Source organism: Ceratotherium simum, chromosome 10 (genome assembly GCF_057802395.1).
Source record: "Ceratotherium simum simum isolate JZ-2026a chromosome 10, ASM5780239v1, whole genome shotgun sequence".
NCBI classification, from domain to species: Eukaryota; Metazoa; Chordata; class Mammalia; order Perissodactyla; family Rhinocerotidae; genus Ceratotherium; species Ceratotherium simum.
In genome coordinates, this window is record NC_141909.1 from 82,592,999 (window position 1) to 82,615,341 (window position 22,343).

The 22,343-nt window shown below is 38.1% G+C and overlaps 1 protein-coding gene across 3 annotated transcripts in view; it reads right to left on the reverse strand.

Annotated features, from left to right (window-relative positions):
- Positions 1 to 22,343, reverse strand: part of ZMYM2 (zinc finger MYM-type containing 2) — a 104,504-nt gene that overhangs the window by 70,562 nt on the left and 11,599 nt on the right. The window contains exons 3-4 of one of the 3 annotated variants that reach the window (XM_087436339.1): positions 4,252 to 4,753; positions 3,897 to 3,990 (exon numbers count right to left, since the gene is read on the reverse strand). In XM_087436339.1, coding sequence (XP_087292465.1) covers positions 3,897 to 3,990; positions 4,252 to 4,743 — 586 coding nt within the window. In that variant the 5' untranslated portion in view covers positions 4,744 to 4,753. Of the gene's footprint in view, positions 1 to 3,896; positions 4,756 to 22,343 lie in introns of all 3 variants that reach the window. The other 2 variants (XM_087436340.1, XM_004435238.3) reach the window with 2 other exon arrangements.

The following is a 22,343-nucleotide window of genomic DNA, read 5'->3' on the forward strand; positions in this document are numbered from 1 at the left end:
TTTTTTTGTGAGGAAGATCAGCCCTGAGCTAACATCTATTGCCACTCCTCCTCCTTTTTTTTTTTTGCCCCCAAAGCCCCAGTAGATAGTTGCATGTCATAGTCGCACATCTTTCCAGTTGCTTATGTGGGACGTGGCCTCAGCATGACCGGAGAAGCGATGCGTCGGTGCGCGCCTGGGATCAGAACCCGGGCCGCCAGTATCGGAGCATGCGCACTTAACTGCTAAGCCACGGGGCAGGCCCCATCTTTTCTCTCTTTAATAGTAAGCTTCTTTGGTACTTAGCAGGAAGTCTCCAGCTTACAGTACTATTACTGTTCCACAGGCCTCTCAGCACACTACCAACACCACAACATTTTTTCATTTTGAAACCTTTCAAGCCATTGCTTCTAATTTCTTCTAAAAAGAGAATTTTTTTCCTGTCTAGTGTCTTCTGAATTTTAAACTTCCATACAGAAAAGCTGCACTTGCATTTGAAAAACAATTTTCTTTTCCTTCCACAAGAAGAACAAATACATCCAGAGCTCAGGAAAACTTCTTTACTACCAAGACGGCAATTTCCGGGTTCTGACCCAGTCTTATCAACCGAATGGTTTCAAGGGGCTACATACACTGCTATTCAAATTGTACCTTACTCCACAATATCCTTCCAGAAAAGTATACACTTTACACAGAGTAAACAGAGTGCATTCCGGGATCCTGCTATTCTGCTATCATCAGGGTATCTGACCAATTTTAATAAATAGGTAAAACTACTAATGAACACAAAGAAAGGAAATCACCGAAAGAACTGGCAATTCCATCTTATAAAGGACCTTCAACCAAAAAATTATATTCCAACATATGCTAGAAGGAATAGCTTTTTGCAACACAAATAATGGCTCCTTAGGATTATTTTGTAGGCTAATTATTTGACTTTATATTCAAAGGAACCTATCTAAACGTAAGGACATCTGTTAATTTTGAAAAACACACTTTCTTTTTTTTCCAACTTAGTTTTAGGCCCTATATAAATAATGTAATGGCTCTCTTTATCTATATTTCAGCTCTTATATTTCCCCTACTTTCAAGTTTTCTCATTTTCCAACATCAAAATACTTTTAGGAATAAGAAGGAACCTAATCACTTTATCTAAACCCTCTATTTTATAAGGGACATCAAGGGATAGCATTTTAATTTGCCCAAGTCACAACTAGTCCAAGAGGCAGCATAAATAGCCAAGATTTTATAACTCTCTATTACAAATAAAAACAGCACACAAACACAAGTCTAATTCATAAACGCAAGAGTAAGAAGTGTATTTATTTAGTTTTTCTGATGAGTACTTTACATTCCCTTGTCTAAGAGTCTGAGTAAACAGGAACACAATTCTTATAACATATCCCTTTGACCGAGCAATATTCCTTAAGAAATAAGTATCCCAAGATACATATCCTCTTAAAGGGAGCAAGAGGGGAGAGTTTGCAAAACTATATTATATTATGATCTCAGGTTAGAATTAAATGTACCATTCTCAATGGTGAGACTGAATATTTTCTTTTTCATACTCTTAGGTTTTTAATACATTTATAATTACAAGAAAGATAAAGTAGTTATTTTGAAACTAATTTGAGCATTATCATTTCTTAAACTTTTATGTGATCCATAAGTTTACAATGAAAGACACTCTAATATACAGCTGGTAGTAGTATAAATTGGTAAGAACTTGTGGAAGGCAATATGACAATATATTTCCACAACTTAGAAACACTCATACAAACTCACACATACATCCCACACATGCACTGACCTACTACAAATATATATATACACATATAGGTGGAAAGGGTCTTGGAGAGCATAAGAAATTTTCAAAACTGAGAAATCGGGCCGGCCCCGTGGCTTGGTGGTTAAGTGAGCGCGCTCCACTGCTGGCGACCCGGGTTCGGATCCCGGGCTCGCACCGACGCGCTGCTTCTCCGGCCATGCTGCGGCCGCGTCCCGCATACAGCAACTAGAAGGATGTGCAGCTGTGACACACAACTGTCTACTGGGGCTTTGGGGGGAAAAAATAAATAAAATCTTTAAAAAAAAAAAAAAAAAAAAAAAAAAAACTGAGAAATAAGGAATATATTTCTTTCAAAATCACTATAAATCAGATATATTTTTTAAACCAAAAATCTTTGGAGGGACAGGGGTAGTGATATCCTTTGGCCCACTAATTTCACTTCAAGGAATATACTCTAAAGAAATAATCAGAAATTTGAGGGCCGGCTCCGTGGCTTAGCGGTTAAGTGCGCGCGCTCTGATGCTGGCGGCCCCGGGTTCGGATCCCGGGCGCGCCCCAAGGCACCACTTCTCCGTCCAACGCGAGGCCGAGTCCCACATACGGCAACTAGAAGGATGTGAACCTATGACATACAACTATCTACTGGGGCTTTGGGGGGAAAAATGAATAAATAAAATCTTAAAAAAAAAAAAATTTGAACAAATATGTTCATCATAGATCTGCAAATACCAAAATATAGGAAACAACTGTAAAAGCCACACATGGGAATCGTATATACAGACCCATTGTGCAGCCATTAAAACTTTTGTGTATAATGTTAAAGGTATGAGAAAATACAATGTAATATTAAATCAGGAGAAAACAGGAAGCAAAATTATACAGAGTTGCATTTCAACCAAGTTAAAAAATACAAAGCAAAAGGACTGACTCCAAGTATTAACAGTGGTAATCTTTAGTTAATAAGACTATAAGGGATTTTTTTCCTCTTTTTTGTGAGGAAGATTAGCCCTGAGCTAACACCTGTTGCCAATCCTCCTCTTTTTTGCTGAGGGAGATTGGCCCTGGGCTAACATCTGTACCCATCTTCCTCTACTTTATGTGGGACGCCACTAGAGCATGGCTCAACAAGCGGTGCATAGGTCCGCACCCAGGATCCGAACCTGTGAATCCTGGGCCACCAGAAGCAGAGTGTATAAACTTAACCACTATGCCACCAGGCTGGCCCCATCTTCATTTTTTAATTATAGATTTTCCAAACATTCTTCAATAATTAGACATGAATCTCGTAACCAAAAGAATAACTAAAAAATAAAAATGATTAGCATTTCATAGAGCATTCTACACTTACTAGGTTTTAGTCATTTCTTAATATTCTCCACAATTCCTAGGCTGATAAAGTTGCTAACGAGCCTAAAATGATGAAAGAATGAAGCAGACACAGAGAGAGGGATATGAGAAAGACAGAGGTAGACAGACAGGCTTGGGGGCAGAGGTGAAAGGAAAAGGGACATAGACATGGTCATGAAAAAGCCACAGAGTTCTTATAACTTCCCTATTTTAATGTTTTCACAGAGCAAAGCTGCCCACAGAAAAATTCTTCAAATCGTCAAGAAATTTACCAAGCTTCAAATATTAAAAAGAAAAGTAATACAATGCTAATAAGTAAAAATTAAAATCAGATAGGCAGTCAAAATTAAACACAGGGAAAGTAAAGACAAATCTAAACTCAACTATTATATAATATTATATTGCTCCTTAAGTGTGCTATTTATCTTACTATTCTCTATTTACATATTAAAACAATACTACTAAAAATATATTAACAAAAAATGAGTATATGACAGATAAGATATCAAATTGTTAGACTTTAGTGGTGGTGAATGTAAAGAGTATTCTTAAAAATTCTTTAGATCTAAATTTTTGTGGTTAATTTTCTAATAATCTGCAGAGAAATACTCTACATGGTTTGACATCTCTTATTAGCTAAAATTTCAAACTTAAAAGTCAATAAAATAAATATATCTTACATGAATAAAACTAACTAAGGTAGCACCAATTACTACAATAAAAAAGAATCAGCCAAAGTTCAAATTCATTTATATGGGGTAGTAGATGACTTACTGCTTACCAGGATTATGATGAGTTGCAGATTCTCCATTCTGAAATACATCTCCTGCCACATTCATTCTACCAGGATTAAAAGGTCCTACTGCAGTCTTGGTCTGTGAAGTCAAAGATGGGGTGTATGTTTGTATATTAACACCAAAATTACTTGACTGCAGTCCGTTAGAGACATCTCCCAAGTTGGTATTCTGCAGTGATGTTACATGTGTAATCATTAAGTTCATATCTCGCCCGTCAGTATTTTCTAATTGGCCATCATTCACAGAGCTTACACCTGTTTCTAAGGTTGTAACATTAGCAATCTGAATTTCAGAGTCTGGTTCTGTGGTGATACCACTATTACCCATTCCTGCATTTACCTTACTTCTTGAAAAACTGGAAGTAGAGAAATCCACATCATTGGTTCTGTTTTTAGTCTCAGGAGGTCTCCGTTCAATAAAATTGGAGGAATTTTTCTCTTGCCCTTGATTTGTTTCTATGTCCTCTTCATCATCAATGACAATTGTCTCACTTATATTTCCCTTCTGAGAAGCCAACTCTTTTGAGGAAGGAAGAATTTTGGAATCATTTCCTTGTAGTTCTTCATTTTTTGATGATGTAAATGTTATGTTTCTTGGATCAGTTACCACTGGTGCAGAAGGTGCCGGAGGTTGTACAGGTTCGATAAAAACAACATCATCATCATCTTCCACTGATGAGTTTTGAAATTTATTAGATCTAGAAACTAAAGGATTAGATGGACTACTAAATGAATTTCCTACATTCGTGAGACTAGTTGCCATGGCCGTACTCCCTAATAAAACAGGAGTCTTATCAGTCAATTCTAATCCTCCTACTGAACCTGTGTCCATGCCAAAGAACCTGTTAAGAGATGGAAAAAAGAAAAAGAATACAAATGTCAGTATGATTTTTTATGTTATTCTAATTGAAGAATTTTTTAAAGGTACTTTTACTTTCTTTTTTATCCTAAATGAGAATGATTCTTATCTAACATCCAGGAATACTTTGATATCCATTCTGTGATCTTCTCTCATTCACTAATCATTTCATATATTTCACATGTGAACTTCTTGCAATATAAAAAGGTAATTCTCCAATTTTCAGTAATATGCAGTATATTCTCACCTCCATCATCTCCTTTCCACCACTCTATTTACCCTATAAACTTTTAACACTGAAAATACAGATAAATCCTCCTACACACATCTGAACAGGAAAATAACCAAAAGCTGACAATAAAAATCCCTTCTCTATACATTTATCCCATTTATCCACTGTATTAAATAAAATGATATGGTCTAATCCCTAATCCCTTACTTCACCTTTTTTTTTTTAATCCCTTCTTCTCATATTCCCTGTCCCCCATGTAACTGTATGATTAAATCCTTCTGGGAATCTGAAATCTCTCTTGACCCTATCCACAAAGTTTAAATCCTTACTTGCCAGACACTATGCTGTGTGCTTAATATCCATGTATCAGGCTGAATAATGGCCCCCAAAGACATCAGATCCTAATTCCTGGAACCTGTAAATGTTACCTTATATTGCAAAAGGGTCTTTGCAGATACGATTAAGGTTAAGGATTTAAAAATGAGATTACCTGGGTGGACACTAAATGCAATCACAAATGCCCATATCAAAAGGAGTTGGAGGGAGACTACAGACACAAGAGAGGCAATGTGACCATGACTGGAGGAGACCAAGACAAGGAAGAGATTCTCCCCCAAAGACTCCAGAGGAAGTATGGCCCTGATGACACCTTGAGCATGGGTCAACTGATTTCTGACTTCTGACCTCCAGAACCCTGAGAGAAAATTTCTGTTGTTTTAAGCCACCAAATTTGTGGTAATTTGTCACAACAGCAACAGGAAATTAATACAATCCACTTCTTAGTTACATCTTCAAAACAACCCTTGATATAGCTAAAATATTTGTCCCGGGCCAGCCCTGTGGCTTGGTGGTTAAGTGCGCGCGCTGCAATGCTGGTGGCCCGGGTTAGGATCCCGGGTGCGCATTGAGGCACCACTTCTCCGTCCATCCTGGGGCCGAGTCCCACATACAGCAACTAGAAGGATGTGCAGCTATGACATACAACTATCTGCTGGGGCTTTGGGGGGAAAAAATAAAATAAATAAAATCTTTAAAATATTTGTCCCATTTTAACGATTAAGAAATTGTGGATTAGAGATGCTACCTAACCTACCCAGTCACACAGCTAGAACGCATACCTAGGTCTTTATAACTCAATAGTCCAAACTCATCATTACCCTGCTATATTCAACTAATATTTTCTCAGCACCTACTATATACGCAGGGCTGTGCTGAAACCAAAGAGACAGTAGAGTTGACAGTAAAGAGATAGAAAAGAAAGAAAATAAGTTCTTGACCAGATGGAGACAATGAAGTCATGGGCACAGGTGGGAGCAGAACTAATCTTGAACATGAATCACCTCAATCTCAGAGACTAAACAGAGGGAGAAACAAAAACAACAACTAGAAGGGAAAAAAATGAAGGGTGAGTATATATAGCAGGTAAATTTGCAGATGGGATGGATGGGAATTTGACGTTGTTTATACATGGTAGCCTCATTTTCACAGAGTAGGTTTATCTGAGAAGCTGATGAGACAGTGGTTATACCAGTCTTAAAGACTGGTTTAAAAGCCCCAATGCCAACTCTTAAACCCTTTGTAATCCTCTTTCTCTAATAAAGTCACTTAGTCCAGTTTAAAAAAAAAAGACTGGTTAAAGAACACTTACTACTTCATATATATTGCCATTTGCTTATATTGCTATAAAGAGCCTCTGGAAGGATAAAGAAGACAGTAATATAATTATCACTTTGGCAGATGGGTGACAGGGATGGAGAAATTGTCCACTGTATATTTTGTTACATTTTCTTAATTTTTGAACATGATTTCTCACTTCTTTTTAAAGCTAAGTTTACATTTTTTAAAAACAAAATGATAATAGAGTGAAGAGTAACTACTTTACTTTGGTGATCAGAGAAGAACTCTTTGAGCAGATGACATTTACACTGACATCTGAAAAGAAAAGAAAAACCCAACTGTGGGAAAATCAGCAGAAGGGCATTCCAGGCAAAGAAAACAGCTCCTGCAATGAGGTTGGTGAATTCAAGCAAGAGAATAAAGGCCAATGTGGCTGGAACAAGGTAGGTGGGGAAGAATAGTATGAGATGAGATATAAAAATAGGCACAAAAAAACTCACCAAGGCCAACAAGTTAAATCATTAATTGCATACAACAAAGATTTACAGAGCACCTAGTATACAAAACACTGCCTTAGAAAAATCTGTAAAGAAAACAGGTAAACATCTCTGCCATCAGAAATCATGAATTCTGAAGGCAAGAGTTTGGATTTGCCGAAACAGGAAACGTCACAGTGTTTTCACCAAAAGGCTGACATAATCTCATTTATATTTTAAATAGATCACTCTGGCTGTTATGTGGGAAATGGATTATAAGAGAGCAAGAGTGGAAGCAAAGAAACCACCTAGATGGCTGAGATCCAAGTGAGAGATGACAGTTGCTAAAACAAGGGTGGTGGTGACAGGAGATGGAAAAAACTGAATAAATTAGGGTTTTTTAAAGAGAAGATCTTGGGGCCAGGCGCCATGGCCTAGTGGTTAAGTTCGGCACGGCCCAGGTTTGGTTCCCAGGCAAGGACCTACACCACTTGTCAGCAGCCATGTTGTGGCAGCAACCCACATACAAAATAGAGGAAGACTGGCAACAGATGTTAGCTCAGGGCGAATGTTCCTCAGCAAAAAAAAAAAAAAAAAGTAGATCTTACTGACATGAAAAGATCTACAAGATATCCTGTTGATTGAAAAAAGTTACAGAACACAAAGAGTATTACTACAATGTTATGCATTCCCCAAAACCCATACACAGACACACTATAATCTTCCTGAAGTACGTATATTTTTATGCAAATTCATGAAGGAAAAATACTCTGGGAGGATCACACCATACTGATAGAAGTAGTTTGCTGAGGAGCAAGGAGTTTGAGTAGGGGAGGTGATCAACAAGTTGCACTTTAATTCTACATTAATCTAGAAAGAATTTCAGGCAGCTCAGCACCTAAATGAAGAACTGAGAAAAAAGAGGAGTCGGTAACAGAAGATGATAGGAAGTTAACAAAGCACTAGTTAAAGATGAAGGGATTATCAATCTCCAGACACAAGAGGGATAGAGAACAAGCACTTTTCACAGACATTAAATACAGGTACACCAATTTTTTAATGAAACACTGTGGACAGACCATAAGTAACTTGTCTTCTCCTTGAATGTCTAGAGCCTAAAACAGTGCCTGGGGGCAGAGTAGACTCAACTGTCTCAAATATTTACAGAAAGGCCAGAAGGCAAAAACCACTATGTTCACTTTAACTATCAGAGTTATTTCTAAGAAACATCATTATTTAACTGTGAAGGTATACAATCTAGTCTCTTATTTTACATGTATTGTGTTATTCTCTGACCATTAAGGATCCTAGTTAAACCAAGTTCCAGTGTCTGGAGGGCACCATATCCCATTCAACGTAGTAACAAAAAATGAAATGTTTTTAATAACTTGTACAATATTTTATAGGAAACGTTTCGTTTTATTTTCACTTAACTATGACAACAATCCCTTTGAGTTAAATAAAACAGATATTAACTTTTTTCTATAATAAAACGGTAGCTCAGACATTAATTAAAACTGCCCAAGTTTCCAAGACAACATCAGGATTCAAACACTGTGTACAAAGCTCAGTTCTAAAACTAGTCTTCATTCCTCTTAGAGCAAGAGCTGTGTCTGTGCCAGGTTGGAAGATATGCTAATATTGGAAAAGGGCAAAAGATACATTTATATCTGCTTTAACAAAAATGGATAATTCTATTTTTTTAATTTTATTTATTTATTTTTCCCCCAAAGCCCCAGTAGATAGTTGTATGTCATAGCTGCACATCCTTCTAGTTGCTGTATGTGGGACACGGCCTCAGCATGGCCGGACAAGCGGTGCGTTGGTGCGCGCCCGGGATCCGAACCCAGGCCGCCAGCAGCGGAGGGCACGCACTTAACCACTAAGCCACAGGGCCCGCCCAGGATAATTCTATTTAAAAACTTAAGGGGTTGGGCCGGCCCCGCACCTTAGTGGTTAAGTGTTCGCCCTCCGCTGCCGGCGGCCCGGGTTTGGATCCCGGGCACGCACCAACGCACCGCTTCTCCGGCCATGCTGAGGCCGCGTCCCACATACAGCAACTAGAAGGATGTGCAGCTATAACATACAACTATCTACTGGGGCTTTGGGGGAAAAATAAATAAATAAAAATTAAAAACTTAAGGGTGACTATCTGCTTTACCCAAAGATCTACAAATTACCATTCTATATGCTAAGACAATTTAAATATATTTTCAAAACTTAAAATATATACACCATTAGTCTAAAACAGCTCCTCAATAAAGAAGACTGCTTTGTGGTAAAACAATAATGTATGCTAGGGGAAACATTCACATAAGGCTTTCACTTAAGTACACATGAGAAAATTTTTAACATTACTGCTATAGAAAGTTTTAAAAGTTGAAATATGCTGACTAACACTTTGGTTCAAAATTTTCATAATTTATTCGATTAAATTTTTTTTAAAAATACAAGTACGTTCATCCAGTAATAGTCAACATTTATTTAATGCTTAGTAAGAGCCAAATATTCATGTCAGTTAAACATTAAAGCAGCTCCATGAAGTAAAATCATTATTATCTCCCTTATACAGACTCAAAATAAAATACACAATCCTCAAAAGTAAGCTGCCTAAGACCGCAGCAGGGGAACAGTAGAGGTCAGGATTTGAATACTCATTAACTACTAATATGTAATTAAGTATTGAACCATAAAATAATATAGCACAGCTCTGTTTAAAAAAAAAAAAAAAAAAAAGACTGCAGCCATCCAATAAAACAATAACCAAATCAATATTAAAAATACACAAGTTTCAAAAGGAAGAAATATCAAGCCCAAAGTCCCAGGTTAAAGGGGATTTAAAAAACAAATGAAGCTGAACTTGTAGTTAAGATTCATTTGCCACAGGTAGGAAGTATCCTCATAAACATAACAATTTTCAGAGGAATGAGGCATAAATCTACTGATGTTTGAAATGCATAGGCTTTTAATGCATGAGTTCTCTGGATCCTTTCTATGTTTTAGTGTACCTAAAACAGAAGACAACAATTTCCAGGACAGAAAAGCTAGAAGTGACTTCATGGCACCCTCTTGTGGCTGCTAGGTATCAATTCACTCTTCTCAGAAGAAAACAGTGGAGCACAAAATACGACTTTTGTTACCACACAGATAGTTCTACGTAGTAATTCACTTCTCAAAACAAAATAACTACTCAATTATAACAGTTGTTTTCAAATGCTAGACTGTAAACAAATTTGGTCACTTCTATACACTAATGAGAATATGTTTCAACCACCAAACATTTATTTAGTCCTATAAAGAAAAGACAATCCAATTAAAAGTGGTCCATTCCACATTATCTAAACAAAATCTACTCCATCTCACGTTTCTACATCAAGTCCATTCTAATTAGCTATTTTAACATTGAGCACATTTTAACTTCACTTTAACTTTAACTTCACTTTAGCTATTTTAACTTCACTTCTCTGAGCTTCAATTTTCCCTAGAGTAAATGGTATAAAAATAGTTCCCAAGTTTTTCTTAGAATTCAAAGAGACAGGGCCGCCCTGTGGCTTAGCGGTGAAGTGTGCCCACTCCGCTACTGGCGGCCCGGGTTCTGATCCCAGGTGCACACTGACGCACCGCTTCTCTGGCCATGCTGAGGCAGCATCCCACATACAGCAACTAGAAGGATGTGCAACTATGACATACAACTATCTATTGGGGCTTTGGGGAAAAAAAAGGAGGAGGATTGGCAATAGATGTTAGCTCAGAGCCAGTCTTCCTCAGCAAAAAGAGGAGGATTAGCATGGATGTTAGCTCAGGGCTGATCTTCCTCACAAAAAAAAAAAAAGAATTCAAAGAGATAACTGGATGTGAAAATTAGCACACTGTTAACTCCTAAACAATCACCGGCTAATTTTTGCCTGTACCCCAAAATTTTAGTAAATTTACTGTAAGTAATTTTTAAGCTCCTTTGTGATACTCCATCATTCCTACAGACCAAATGTTTGTCCCCCTCCAAAATTCATATGTTGAAATCCTAACCTCCAATGAGTTGGTACTAGGAGGCAGGGCCTTTGAGAGGTGATTATGTCACGAAGGTGGAGCCCTCATGAATAGGATTAGTGCCCTGTTAATAAAAGACACCCCAGAGAGCTCCCTTCCCCATTCCACCACGTGAGGACACAGCAAGAAAACGGCAATTGATCTAAGAACCAGGAAGCAGGCCCTCACCAGACACCAAATCTGCAAGAGCCTTGATCTGGGACTTCCTCGCCTCCAGAACTGTGAGAAATTAATGTTTGTTGTCTATGGTATTTTTATTACACCACCAGCCCAAATGGACTAAGACAATCATCATAAAGTATAAATTCTTTCACAGTTTTATTTGGTGTTTATTTTGATTCAACGAGAATCAATTAACACAATACCTGATGCTCTCAGGGAAAAAACAAAGGTGGTAGTTAAAATATAAAAGTTGACATTCATAACAAGAAAGTATCAGTATTTTCTGAGAAAAGTTTATGAACTTTCAAAAAAACAAAATCACAAAGGCCGGCCCTGTGGCTTAGCGGTTAAGTGCGCGCGCTTTGTTGCTGGAGGCCTGGGTTCGGATCCCGGGCGCGCACCGACCCGCCGCTTGTCCGGCCATGCTGAGGCCGCGTCCTACATACAGCAACTAGCAGGATGTGCAACTATAACATATGGCTATCTACTGGGGCTTTGGGGAGAAAAAGGGAAAAAGAAGGGAGAAGGACTGGCAATAGATGTTGGCTCAGGGCCGGTCTTCCTCAGCAAAAAGAGGAGGATTGGCACAGATGTTAGCTCAGGGCTGATCTTCCTCACAAAAAAATAAAAAAATAAATATAAAAATAAAGAAAGTTAAAAAAAGCAGAGAGAAAGCATTTCAAAGTGATTCAACAAAAACATTCATCCTTTTCTCACTGATAAGCTTATCTAAGAGCTTTCTAGGTACCATGAGAGTTACAAAGAAAGCTAAGGTAAACGCATCTCTATAGCAGAGAGTATTAGCCAATATGTGTTCATGGCACTTATGACAGTTCTGAGCCAGTATGACAAATTTAAAATTTTAAGAATAAAAATTCTTAATAAAATAGGAATAGATTTATAAATATACATAAAATATCAAACCAAAAGATATCATCAAACTTAAAGAGAAATATTAAAAGCATTATCATTTAAGTCAAAAATAAGATGAGGATATTCTTTATTATTACCATATATAGCACTGTTCTGGAAGTACCAGCCAGTGTGATCACAGTCATGCGCTGCGTAACAACATTTCAGTCAACAATGGACCACATATATGATGGTGGTCCCCTAAGATTAGTACCATATAGCCTAGGTGTATGTAGGCTATACCATCTAGCTTTGTGTAAGTATAAGTACACTCTATGATGTTCACACGACGACGAAATCACCTAAGGACGCATTTCTCAGAATGTATTCCTGTCGTTAAGCGGCGCATGACTCTATGTGAAAAAGAAATAAAGAGATATAAAAATTTGAAAGAAGGCAAAGTGTCATTATATGCAAATTATATTAGTCTTTACCTCAAAGACCCAAAATATTTACCTGAAATACTACTACAGTGAGATAATTTAGTCAAGTGCTGTGTATAAAACTAACACGTAGAAATTAATATTAAATTAACTGGATGGCCAATTAGAGACAGATATAAAACTTACTTCCATCCAAAGACCAACTAAATAAGATTAAAAAAAAAAGACAAACCCACAAGGACAGGGAGAACAGGGGAGAATTCAACAGCACCAAAATTTTGGAAAAGGGAGAGCAGATGAGCATGGATTCATGGTAACGGATTTAGGAGGGCTCAAAAAGGCAAACTCTGAACGCACAGTAAAGAAATTTCTGAAACGACTAGATTACAAATGAAGTTAAACTCGCAGTTAACATTCACTTATCATGAGATAGGAAGTATCCTGATCAACATAATCATTTCCAGAGGAATAAGGCAACAGGTCTTCGTAAGTATGACATAAAAAAACATAGATGAAGACAGATAGGCAAAAGCGGAGGGGGAAGCTGTAGGTATGGGTCCCTCCATTGAGCTGCATGGAGTACTGGAACCAACTATACTGGATCTCTGAAACCTGACTGGACACTTAAAACAACCAGGGGAGTGCCTGAGAAAGAGCCTGGTGATCATTCATAAGCAAGCAGCATGCATGATCCAGTGACTATCTTCCATTCCTCACTCCAGTTTGGTTATGGGGATAGCTTCCTGCATTCCTGGAGGGTCTGGCTGGACACAAGACTGGCAGTGAGGAAGTTCTAACAAATCTGGGATAGTGCATCTGGGGTGGGTGGTCTGAAGCAAATGCTTCTCTTGGTTTCAACCTTCTAGGAAGTAGCAGATTTCCCGGTGGCATCTATCAGATTTAATTAGACACAACCCTTTATTTCATTCTTTTTTTTCATCCAAACATTTAAGGAAATTTTTGTCAGGTCAGTAGCTTACCACAGGGATAACAGAGCAGGAATTTTAATGACCATAAACAACAAGAAGTACACACTTTGCGAAAAAAAATAGTTTAGAAAAAGTAAAAAATGAACAGTGCTATACCTCAACAACTAAAAATCAGCAATCTAGGAAGATATCAAGAGTTACACATAATATACTCAGAATGTTATAAAACATACAAAGAAACAGAAAAGTATGCCCAATTCACAGGAACAAAAGAATGTGACTGAGGGCCCAGCCCAGTGGCATAGTGGTTAAGTTCTCGTGCTCTGATTTGGCGGCCCAGGATTTGCAGGTTCAGATCCCAGGCATGGACCTATATATCATTCATCAAGCCATGCTGTGGTAGGTGTCCCACATACAAAATAGAGGAAGATTGGCACAGATGTTAGCTCAGCGCCACTCTCCCTCACAAAAAGAAAAAAAAAAAGAATTTGACTGAAACCATTCGTAAGGAATCTCAAATATTGGAATAATTAGACAAAGACATTAAATCAACTATTTTAAATATGCTCAGTGAGCTAAAGGAAAGCATGAACAAAGAACTAAAGGAAATGAGAAAACAATGTAGGAACAAAATGAGAAAATAAATAAATCATAAGTAAGCAAGCGGAAATTCTGGAGATGAAAAATACAATAACAGAAATGAAAAATTTATTAGAAGAAATCAACAGCAGATTTGAGCAGGCAGAATCATCAGTAAACTGAAAGACAAAATAATTGAAATTATCCAACCTGAGGAGCAGGAAAAAAAAAGAATGAAGAAAAATGAAGAGAGCCTGAGGGATCTGTGAAACACCACCAAGCATATCAACATACGTATCATAAAAACAGAAGGAAAGGGACAGGAATACTTTAAAAAATAATAGGTGAAAACTTTCCAAATATGATGAAGATAAATATACACAACCAAGAAGCTCAACAAACTCCAGGCCTGATAAACTCAAAGATATCCACACCAAGACACATAATAATCAAATTGCGGACCCCAAAGAGAGAATTTTGAAAGTAAGAGAAAAGTGACTCATCATATGCAATGGATCCTCAATAAGATTATTTAGATTATCAGCTTATTTCTCATCAGAAACCAGGGAAGCCAGAAGCTAGTGGGATGACATATTTAAAGTGGTGAACAAAAAAACCCTGTCAACCAAGAATTCTATATCTAGCAAAAATTCCCCCCAAATTAATGAGAAATTAAGACATTTCTAGATAAACAAAAACAGAGGGAGCTAGTCACCTACCCAAATGAAATGCTAAGGGAGTCCTTCAGGCAAAAACAAAAACACACTAGAGAGTAAACTGAAGCCAAAAGAAATAAAGAACACAAGTGAAGTTACTATACAAATCAACAGAAAGCCAGTATTAACATACTTTTGGTTTATACTACTTGTATTCCTATGACTTAAAAGGCAAATGCATAAAACAATAATTATCAGTATATGTTAATAAGCACACATATAAGGCTGACCCAGTGCGTAGTGGTTAAGTGCACGCACTCTGCTGCTGGTGGCCCAGGTTCATATCCTGGGCGCGCACCAATGCACCGCTTGTCAGGCCATGCTGTGGCAGTGTCCCATATAAAGTGGAGCAGATGGGCACAGATGTTAGCCCAGAGCCAGTCTTCCTCAGCAAAAAGAGGAGGATTGGCATGGATGTTAGCTCAGGGCTGATCTTCCTCATAAAAAAAAAAAAAAAATTAAAAACGTTTGCACTAATAGGAAAATATTGCCAACCAAGAATACTATACCCAGCAAAATTTTCCTTCAGAATCAAAGGAGATAAAGAGTTTTCCAGACAAACAAAAGCTGAAGTTCATCATCACTAGACTAGTTTGATCTTACAAGAAATGTTAAAGGGAGTTCTTCAAGCTGAAACAAAAGGACACTAATTAGTAACAGGAAAACATATGAAAGTATAAAACTCACTGGTAAGGCTGAAAAAAATATTTTAAATTTTGTGCAAAGAATACCACTAAGACAATGAAAAGACAACCCACAGAATTTGAGAAAATATTAGCAAATCACATACCTGATAAGGGATTAATATCCAGAATATATAAAGAATTCTTACAACTCAACAACAAAAAAAAACAAAACAATTAAAAAATGGTCAAAGGGCTTAAATAGATACTTCCCCAACCCCAAAGAAGATACACAAATAACCAATAAGCACATGAAAATATGCCCAACATCATTAGTCATTAGGGAAATGCGAATCAAAACCAGGAAATACCATCTCACATTCATTAGGGATGGCTACTATCAAAACAAACACAAAGTGGGCCAGCCCTGTGGCTTAGCAGTTAAGTGCTCGTGCTCCGCTACTGGCAGCCCAGGTTCGGATCCCGGGTACGCACTGATGCACTGCTTCTCCAGCCACGCTGAGGCCGCGTCCCACATACAGCAACTAGTAGAACGTGCAACTATGACGTACAACTATCTACTGGGGCTTTGGGGAGTAAATGGGGGAAAAAAAAAATGGAGGAGGATTGGCAATAGATGTTAGCTCAGGGCCAGTCTTCCTCAGCAAAAAGAGGAGGAGTGGCATGGATGTTAGCTCAGGGCTGATCTTCCTCATACAAAAAAAAAAAACACACACAAAGTAATGAGTGTTGGTGAGGCGAAATTGGTTGGCTGGTTGATTCGTTGAAGAAACTTGATCCCTTGTGCACTGTTGGTAGGAATGCAAAAAGGTACAGCAACTACAGAAAACAGTATAGAGGTTACTCAAAAAATTAAAAATTAAATATATGACCCAGCAATCCCACTTCTGGGTATATATCCAAAAGAACTGCAAGCAGGATCCTGAAGAGGTATTTGCACATTTATGTTCATAGCAGCACTGTTCACAATAGCCAAGAGGTGCAAGCAACCAAAACGTCCATGAGCAGATTAATGGATAAACAAAATGTAGTATATACATACAACGGAATATTATTCAGCCTTAAAAAGAAAGGAAATCCTGTTACATAGCTACAACATGGATGAATCTTGATGACATGATGCTAAGTGAAAAAAGACAAATACTGTATGATCACACTTACATGAGGTATCTAAAGAAGTTAAATTCATACACACAGAAAGTAGGATGGCGGTTACCAGGGGGTGAGGAGAGGAGTAAAGGGGGAATTGTTGTTTAATGGGTATAGTTTTGGTTTTTCAAGATGGAAAAGTTCTGGAGATCTGTTGCATGACAATGCAAATACACTTAACTACTACTGAGCTTATACAGTTAAAAATGGTTAAGATGGTAAATTTTATGTTTTTTACCACAATTGTAAATAAAAAATAAGAAAAAAAATGAGAGGGGCTGGCCCAGTGGCGCAGTTAAGTGCACGTGCTCCGCTGCAGCGGCCGGGGGTTTGCCGGTTCGGATCCCAGGCACGCACCGAAGCACCGCTTGGCAAGCCATGTTGTGGTGGCGTCCCATATAAAGTGGAGGAAGATGGGCACGGATGTTAGCCCAGGGCCAGTCTTCCTCAGCAAAAAGAGGAGGATTGGCAGATGTTAGCTCAGGGCTGATCTTCCTCACAAAAAAAAAAAAAAAAGAAAAGAAAACAACGAGATACCATTTCACAGCAATTAGGATGGACATCATTTTTTTAAATGCATTTCTCTTTAAATGCACTTCTGCATTGCTGGTCAGAAGATAAAATGGTGCAGCCACTGTGGAAAACAGTTTAGAAGTTCCTCAAAAAGTTATATATAGAATTAACATATGATTAATCAATTTCACTTCTAGGTATATACCCAAAAGAATTGAAAGCAGGGACTCAAGTGAATATTTGTGTACCAGTGTTCATAGCACCATTATTCACAATCGCCAAAAGGCGGAAACAGCCCAAGGGTCCATCAATAAATGAACGGATAAACAAAATGTAGGTATACACATACAATGAAATATTATTCAGCCCTAAAAAGTAAAGAAATTCTGATACATGCTACACCATAAAGGAACCTTGAAAACACTATGCTAAGTGAAATAAGCCAGACACAAAGGGGAAAATATTTTATGGTTCTACTTATGTGAGGTACCTAGAATAGGTAAATTCATAGAGACAAAAGGTAGGAGAGAGGTCACCTAGGAGCTGGGAGGAAGGGGTATTGGGCATTATTGTTTAATGAAGTACAGAGTTTATGTTTGGGATGACGTAAAAGTTCTGGAAATGGACAGTGGTGATTTTTGCAAAACATTTGTGAATACACTTAATGCCACTGAACTGTACATGCAAAAATGGTAAACTTTATGTTAGTATATTTTACCAGAATTTTTTTTTAAAAAGGAAAAATCTATATGAGGGAAAATAATACCACAAATACAATGATTAAATACAAAGAAAATATCTGCAACTCATATTCTAAAAAAATCAAGACAAAGCAGTACTACAATCAATGAGATAAACCAACAACCAAAGAGAATAAAGGGCACAAAAAATGAACATAGTTCACAAGAAAAGGAAATACAAATGGCTCTTAAATATACCAAATATTTAAAAATGCAAATTTAAACTTTAAGGGGCCACCAATTTTCTCAACACTGACAAAGATCAAAAGGTTTAACTATGAGGGCCGGCCCAGTGGCACAGTGGCTGGGTTCACACGCTCCACTTCGGCGGCCCGGAGTTTGCAGGTTCAGATCCTTGGCGCGGACTGACACACCACTCATCAAGCCCTGCTGTGGTGGCATCCCACATACAAAATAGAGGAAGATGGGCACAGATGTTAGTTCATGGCTACTCTTCCTCAGCAACAAGAGGAAGATTGACAGAGGTTAGCTCAGGGACAATCTTCCTCACACACACAAAAAAGGTTTAACTATGTATTAAGAGACTCATACCAAAAATCTGTGTAAATTGCTACAACTTCTATGGAGGGCGACTCAAAAGAATATTTCTTTGACCAAGCAATTCCACTTCTAGGTATCCTTCCTACAGATATATTATCTCATCCTTTAAAGAAAGAAACATAGAAGGATATTCATTGTAAAGTTAAAAGATTGAAACACCCTCAACGTCTCTCAATAGACAACTGATAAAATGAATGATGATAAAGACCAACAATGAAATACTATGCAGTCCTGGAAATGAGGCAGCTCTAAACATCTTACACACTAATATGGAACAACCTCTCGTATAAATTAAGTACAAACAAGGTACAGGACAATGGATAAACACAAACACACATGCATAGAATATCTCTAGGTAAATATCTAAGAACATGACAACAGGGGCTGGCCCCATGGCCTAGTGGTTAAGTTCAGCACGCTCCACTTCAGTGGCCCGGGGTTCTCTTCCTGGGCACGGACTCACACCACTCGTAGGCAGTCATGCTGTGGCAGCGACCCACATACAAAATAGAGGAAGACTGGCACAGATGTTAGCTCAGGGCAAATCTTCCTCAAGCAAAATGAGGAAGACTGGCAACAGATGTTAGCTCAGGGCAAATCTTCCTCAGCAAAAAAAAAAAAGAATATGACAACAGTGTTTGGCTTCTAGGGAAGAGAACTGTGTGGATGGGTCAGGGGAAAGAGGAAAGAGTCTTCTCACTATTTACCCTTTTTTACCTTTTAAATTTGGTACCATACGCATATACACTTGGATTTGACTAGCGTTTCAATGAATTTAGAGATTAATCTGGAGATTAAAAAAACCTAAATTTTCACATTATCAAAGTCTTCCCATCCAGACATATGTATATCGTTCCCTTCTGGTTTTCTTGTATGTCCTATGGCATTATTTTATAATTTCCTTCATAAAAGTCTTGCATATTTGTTTTACTTAGTCCCATTTCTTGCAATAATGAAATGGAGTCTTCTCATTACATTATAAAATGTTTACATAGCAAAGAAACACCATAAATAAGGTGTAAAAATATGCAAAATGAAACTATATATATACATACATATTTATAACAGATATAACAAAGAATTGATATCCATACTTTAGAAAGGACAAAAATTTAACTGTTTGATAATTTCCAGTGTTGGCAAGAATGTGGAGAAGCTAGTGGAAATATAGTCAATATAGTGGTCCAATGGAAGGCAACTTGTCAGTATTTATTAAAATATATAATACACATATACTCTGACTCCGCAATTTCTATTCTCACAATCTCCCCTGAAGAAAACACACATGAACCCAAAGATGCTATGCAAATATTCCGTGCAGCAATATCCATAACAAAAAATTGCAAATAGACTAAATGTCCATCAATAGAATCAAATTGTGTTAAATCCATGACATGAAATATCAGACAACAGTTAAAAAAGAGGTAGATATTTACATACTAACTCAGAAAGCTATCGAAGACATACCATTAAGTGAAAAAAGCAAGTTGCAGAAAGATACGTACAGCACACAGGTTTTGAAAATGCACATACAAGGGTTCGGCCCAGTGGCGTAGTGGTTAAGTTCAAGGGCTCTGCTTCAGCAGCCCAAAGTTCACAGGTTCAGATCCCAGGCATGGACCTACAAACCACTCGTCAAGCCACGCTGTGGCAGCATCCCACATATAAAATGGAGGAAGACTGGCAACAGATGTCAGCTCAGGGACAATCTTCCTCAAGCAAAAAGAGGAAGATCAACAGACGTTAACTCAGGGCCAGTCTTCCACATCATACATACATATATACATACATACATACATACAAACATAAATAAAATGATTAAAAAAAAAGAAGAAACCATATCAGTATCCTGTCAAAGAAAACAGGTAGACAGATTATTAAAAAAAAAACACGCACACACAAAATTACTGTACTTCTTATGGGTACATGTTAGTATATGCACAGAAAAGAATTTGGAGTAATACACACTAAATTAATACTACTACTAACCTCTGGGGAAGTGAGGAAAGGGACCAGGGGACCAATGATAGATGACACAGATTATGCCCTCATGTTGCTTAAAATCTAGCCACAAAATCTTTTTCTAACATATCCTTATCAGACATCTAAAACAATGCTACTCTGGCTTTAGAAGCTGATAGGAATCATTTAATTAATATACTAAAAAACCATTCAAGGATTATGATAGAGTCTACACAAAAATCCCCTTTGATCTAATAAATAAGGGAATACATCAATTAATTCATTCAGGTCATCTCTAGAGCATAGAATTTCTAAGGATAAGGAATAATCTCTTCTTTCCCATAGGACCAAAATTTAACTCCAAGGTACTTTCAAGTAATTTTAACTTTCTTTGGGGATCTCATCCACTCCCATACTTTAAGTAATACTTAAATACCCTAGACTCCTTAATTTATCTCAGTCAAGATGTTTCAAACCCCCAACTGCCTACTCCCTACATCTAGTTATTTTAACTTGCTCTTTCACTCTGCATCTGCACCTCCTCCCACCTTTGCCATTTGGGGAAGTTATATGTCTAGCTACACATACCAGAAATCTGGAGGTCATTCTTTTTTGTGTGTGTGTGAGGAAAATCAGCCCTGAGCTAACATCCATGCCACTCCTCCTTTTTGCTGAGGAAGACCGGCCCTGAGCTAACATCTATTGCCAATCCTCCTCCATATTTTTCCCCTTTTTCTCCCCAAAGCCCCAGTAGATAGTTGTATGTCATAGTTGCACATCCTTCTAGTTGCTGTATGTGGGACGCGGCCTCAGCATGGCCGTACAAGCGGTGCGTCGGTGCGCGCCCAGGATCCGAACCTGGGCCGCCAGTAGCAGAGTGCGCACTTAACCGCTAAGCCACGGGGAGGGCCCCTGGAGATCATTCTTAATTTCTTCTCCTTTCTTTACCTACAACCACGCCATCCCCATGTCCTACCTACTTCCAAAAAAAGTCTTGAAACTGCCCACTTTTATCCACCTCTTCTGACACCCATCTAGCCCTAGAAATGCACTATCATTTTTCTGCTAGATTACTGACATTACCTACTTTATTCCCAAGAATATCTAAAGATCTTTTTAAAAATTAAATCAGACTACACCAGTCACTTCTTACATGGCTTTCCAGTGCACTTAAGAGAAAACCTAAGATTCTTCCCCTGACCTGTAAGATTCTTGTGCCTGACTAGATCCCTGCCTACACACTAGGCTCAATTCCAGCACTATTTTTCCCCACCTTGCTCATTAAGCTTCTGCTAAACTAAGACTTCTTTTAGTTCATGGAAGGGTCTCAGTGGCCCTTTGTACATACTTTTCCTCTACCTGAAAGGTTCTTTTCCAAATTTCTTTCTAGTCTCAGCTTAAATGTCACTCCCTCAAGATCCTTCCCTATCAAACACTTCACTAACCCATCCCTGGTCTAAATGTCTTCCTTGTTATACTCTCATATCATCACACACATTTCCTCAGCTGCACCTATCCAATCTATAATTATGTTTACTTGTAATCTGTATCCTCCATTAGACTGGATGTTCCAAGAGGGCAAAGACCTATGTTCTTATTGCCTATCACTGTATCCTCTGAACTTAACATAGTGCCTAGCCAATAAATATTTACTGAATGAATCTTTTTCTCTAGTAAAAAGAGACAACTTTTCTTGGTTGTTTTTTGCTTCTCTCTCCCCTACTGACCACCCCCCCACCAATGGAAGTCTAGCTCTATCCCTCCCCCCGCTTCTTGTGTGCCAAAGGACAATCGCTTCACCTGGAGCCTCGGTTCCCCCACTGTAAAACAGGAAATTAGGATAATTTCCTCAAAAGACGAAACAAGAGGCCAGCCCCGTGGCTTAGTGGTTAAGTGCGTGAGCTCTGCTGCTGGCGGACCCGGTTCGGATCCCAGGCACGCACCGAAGCAC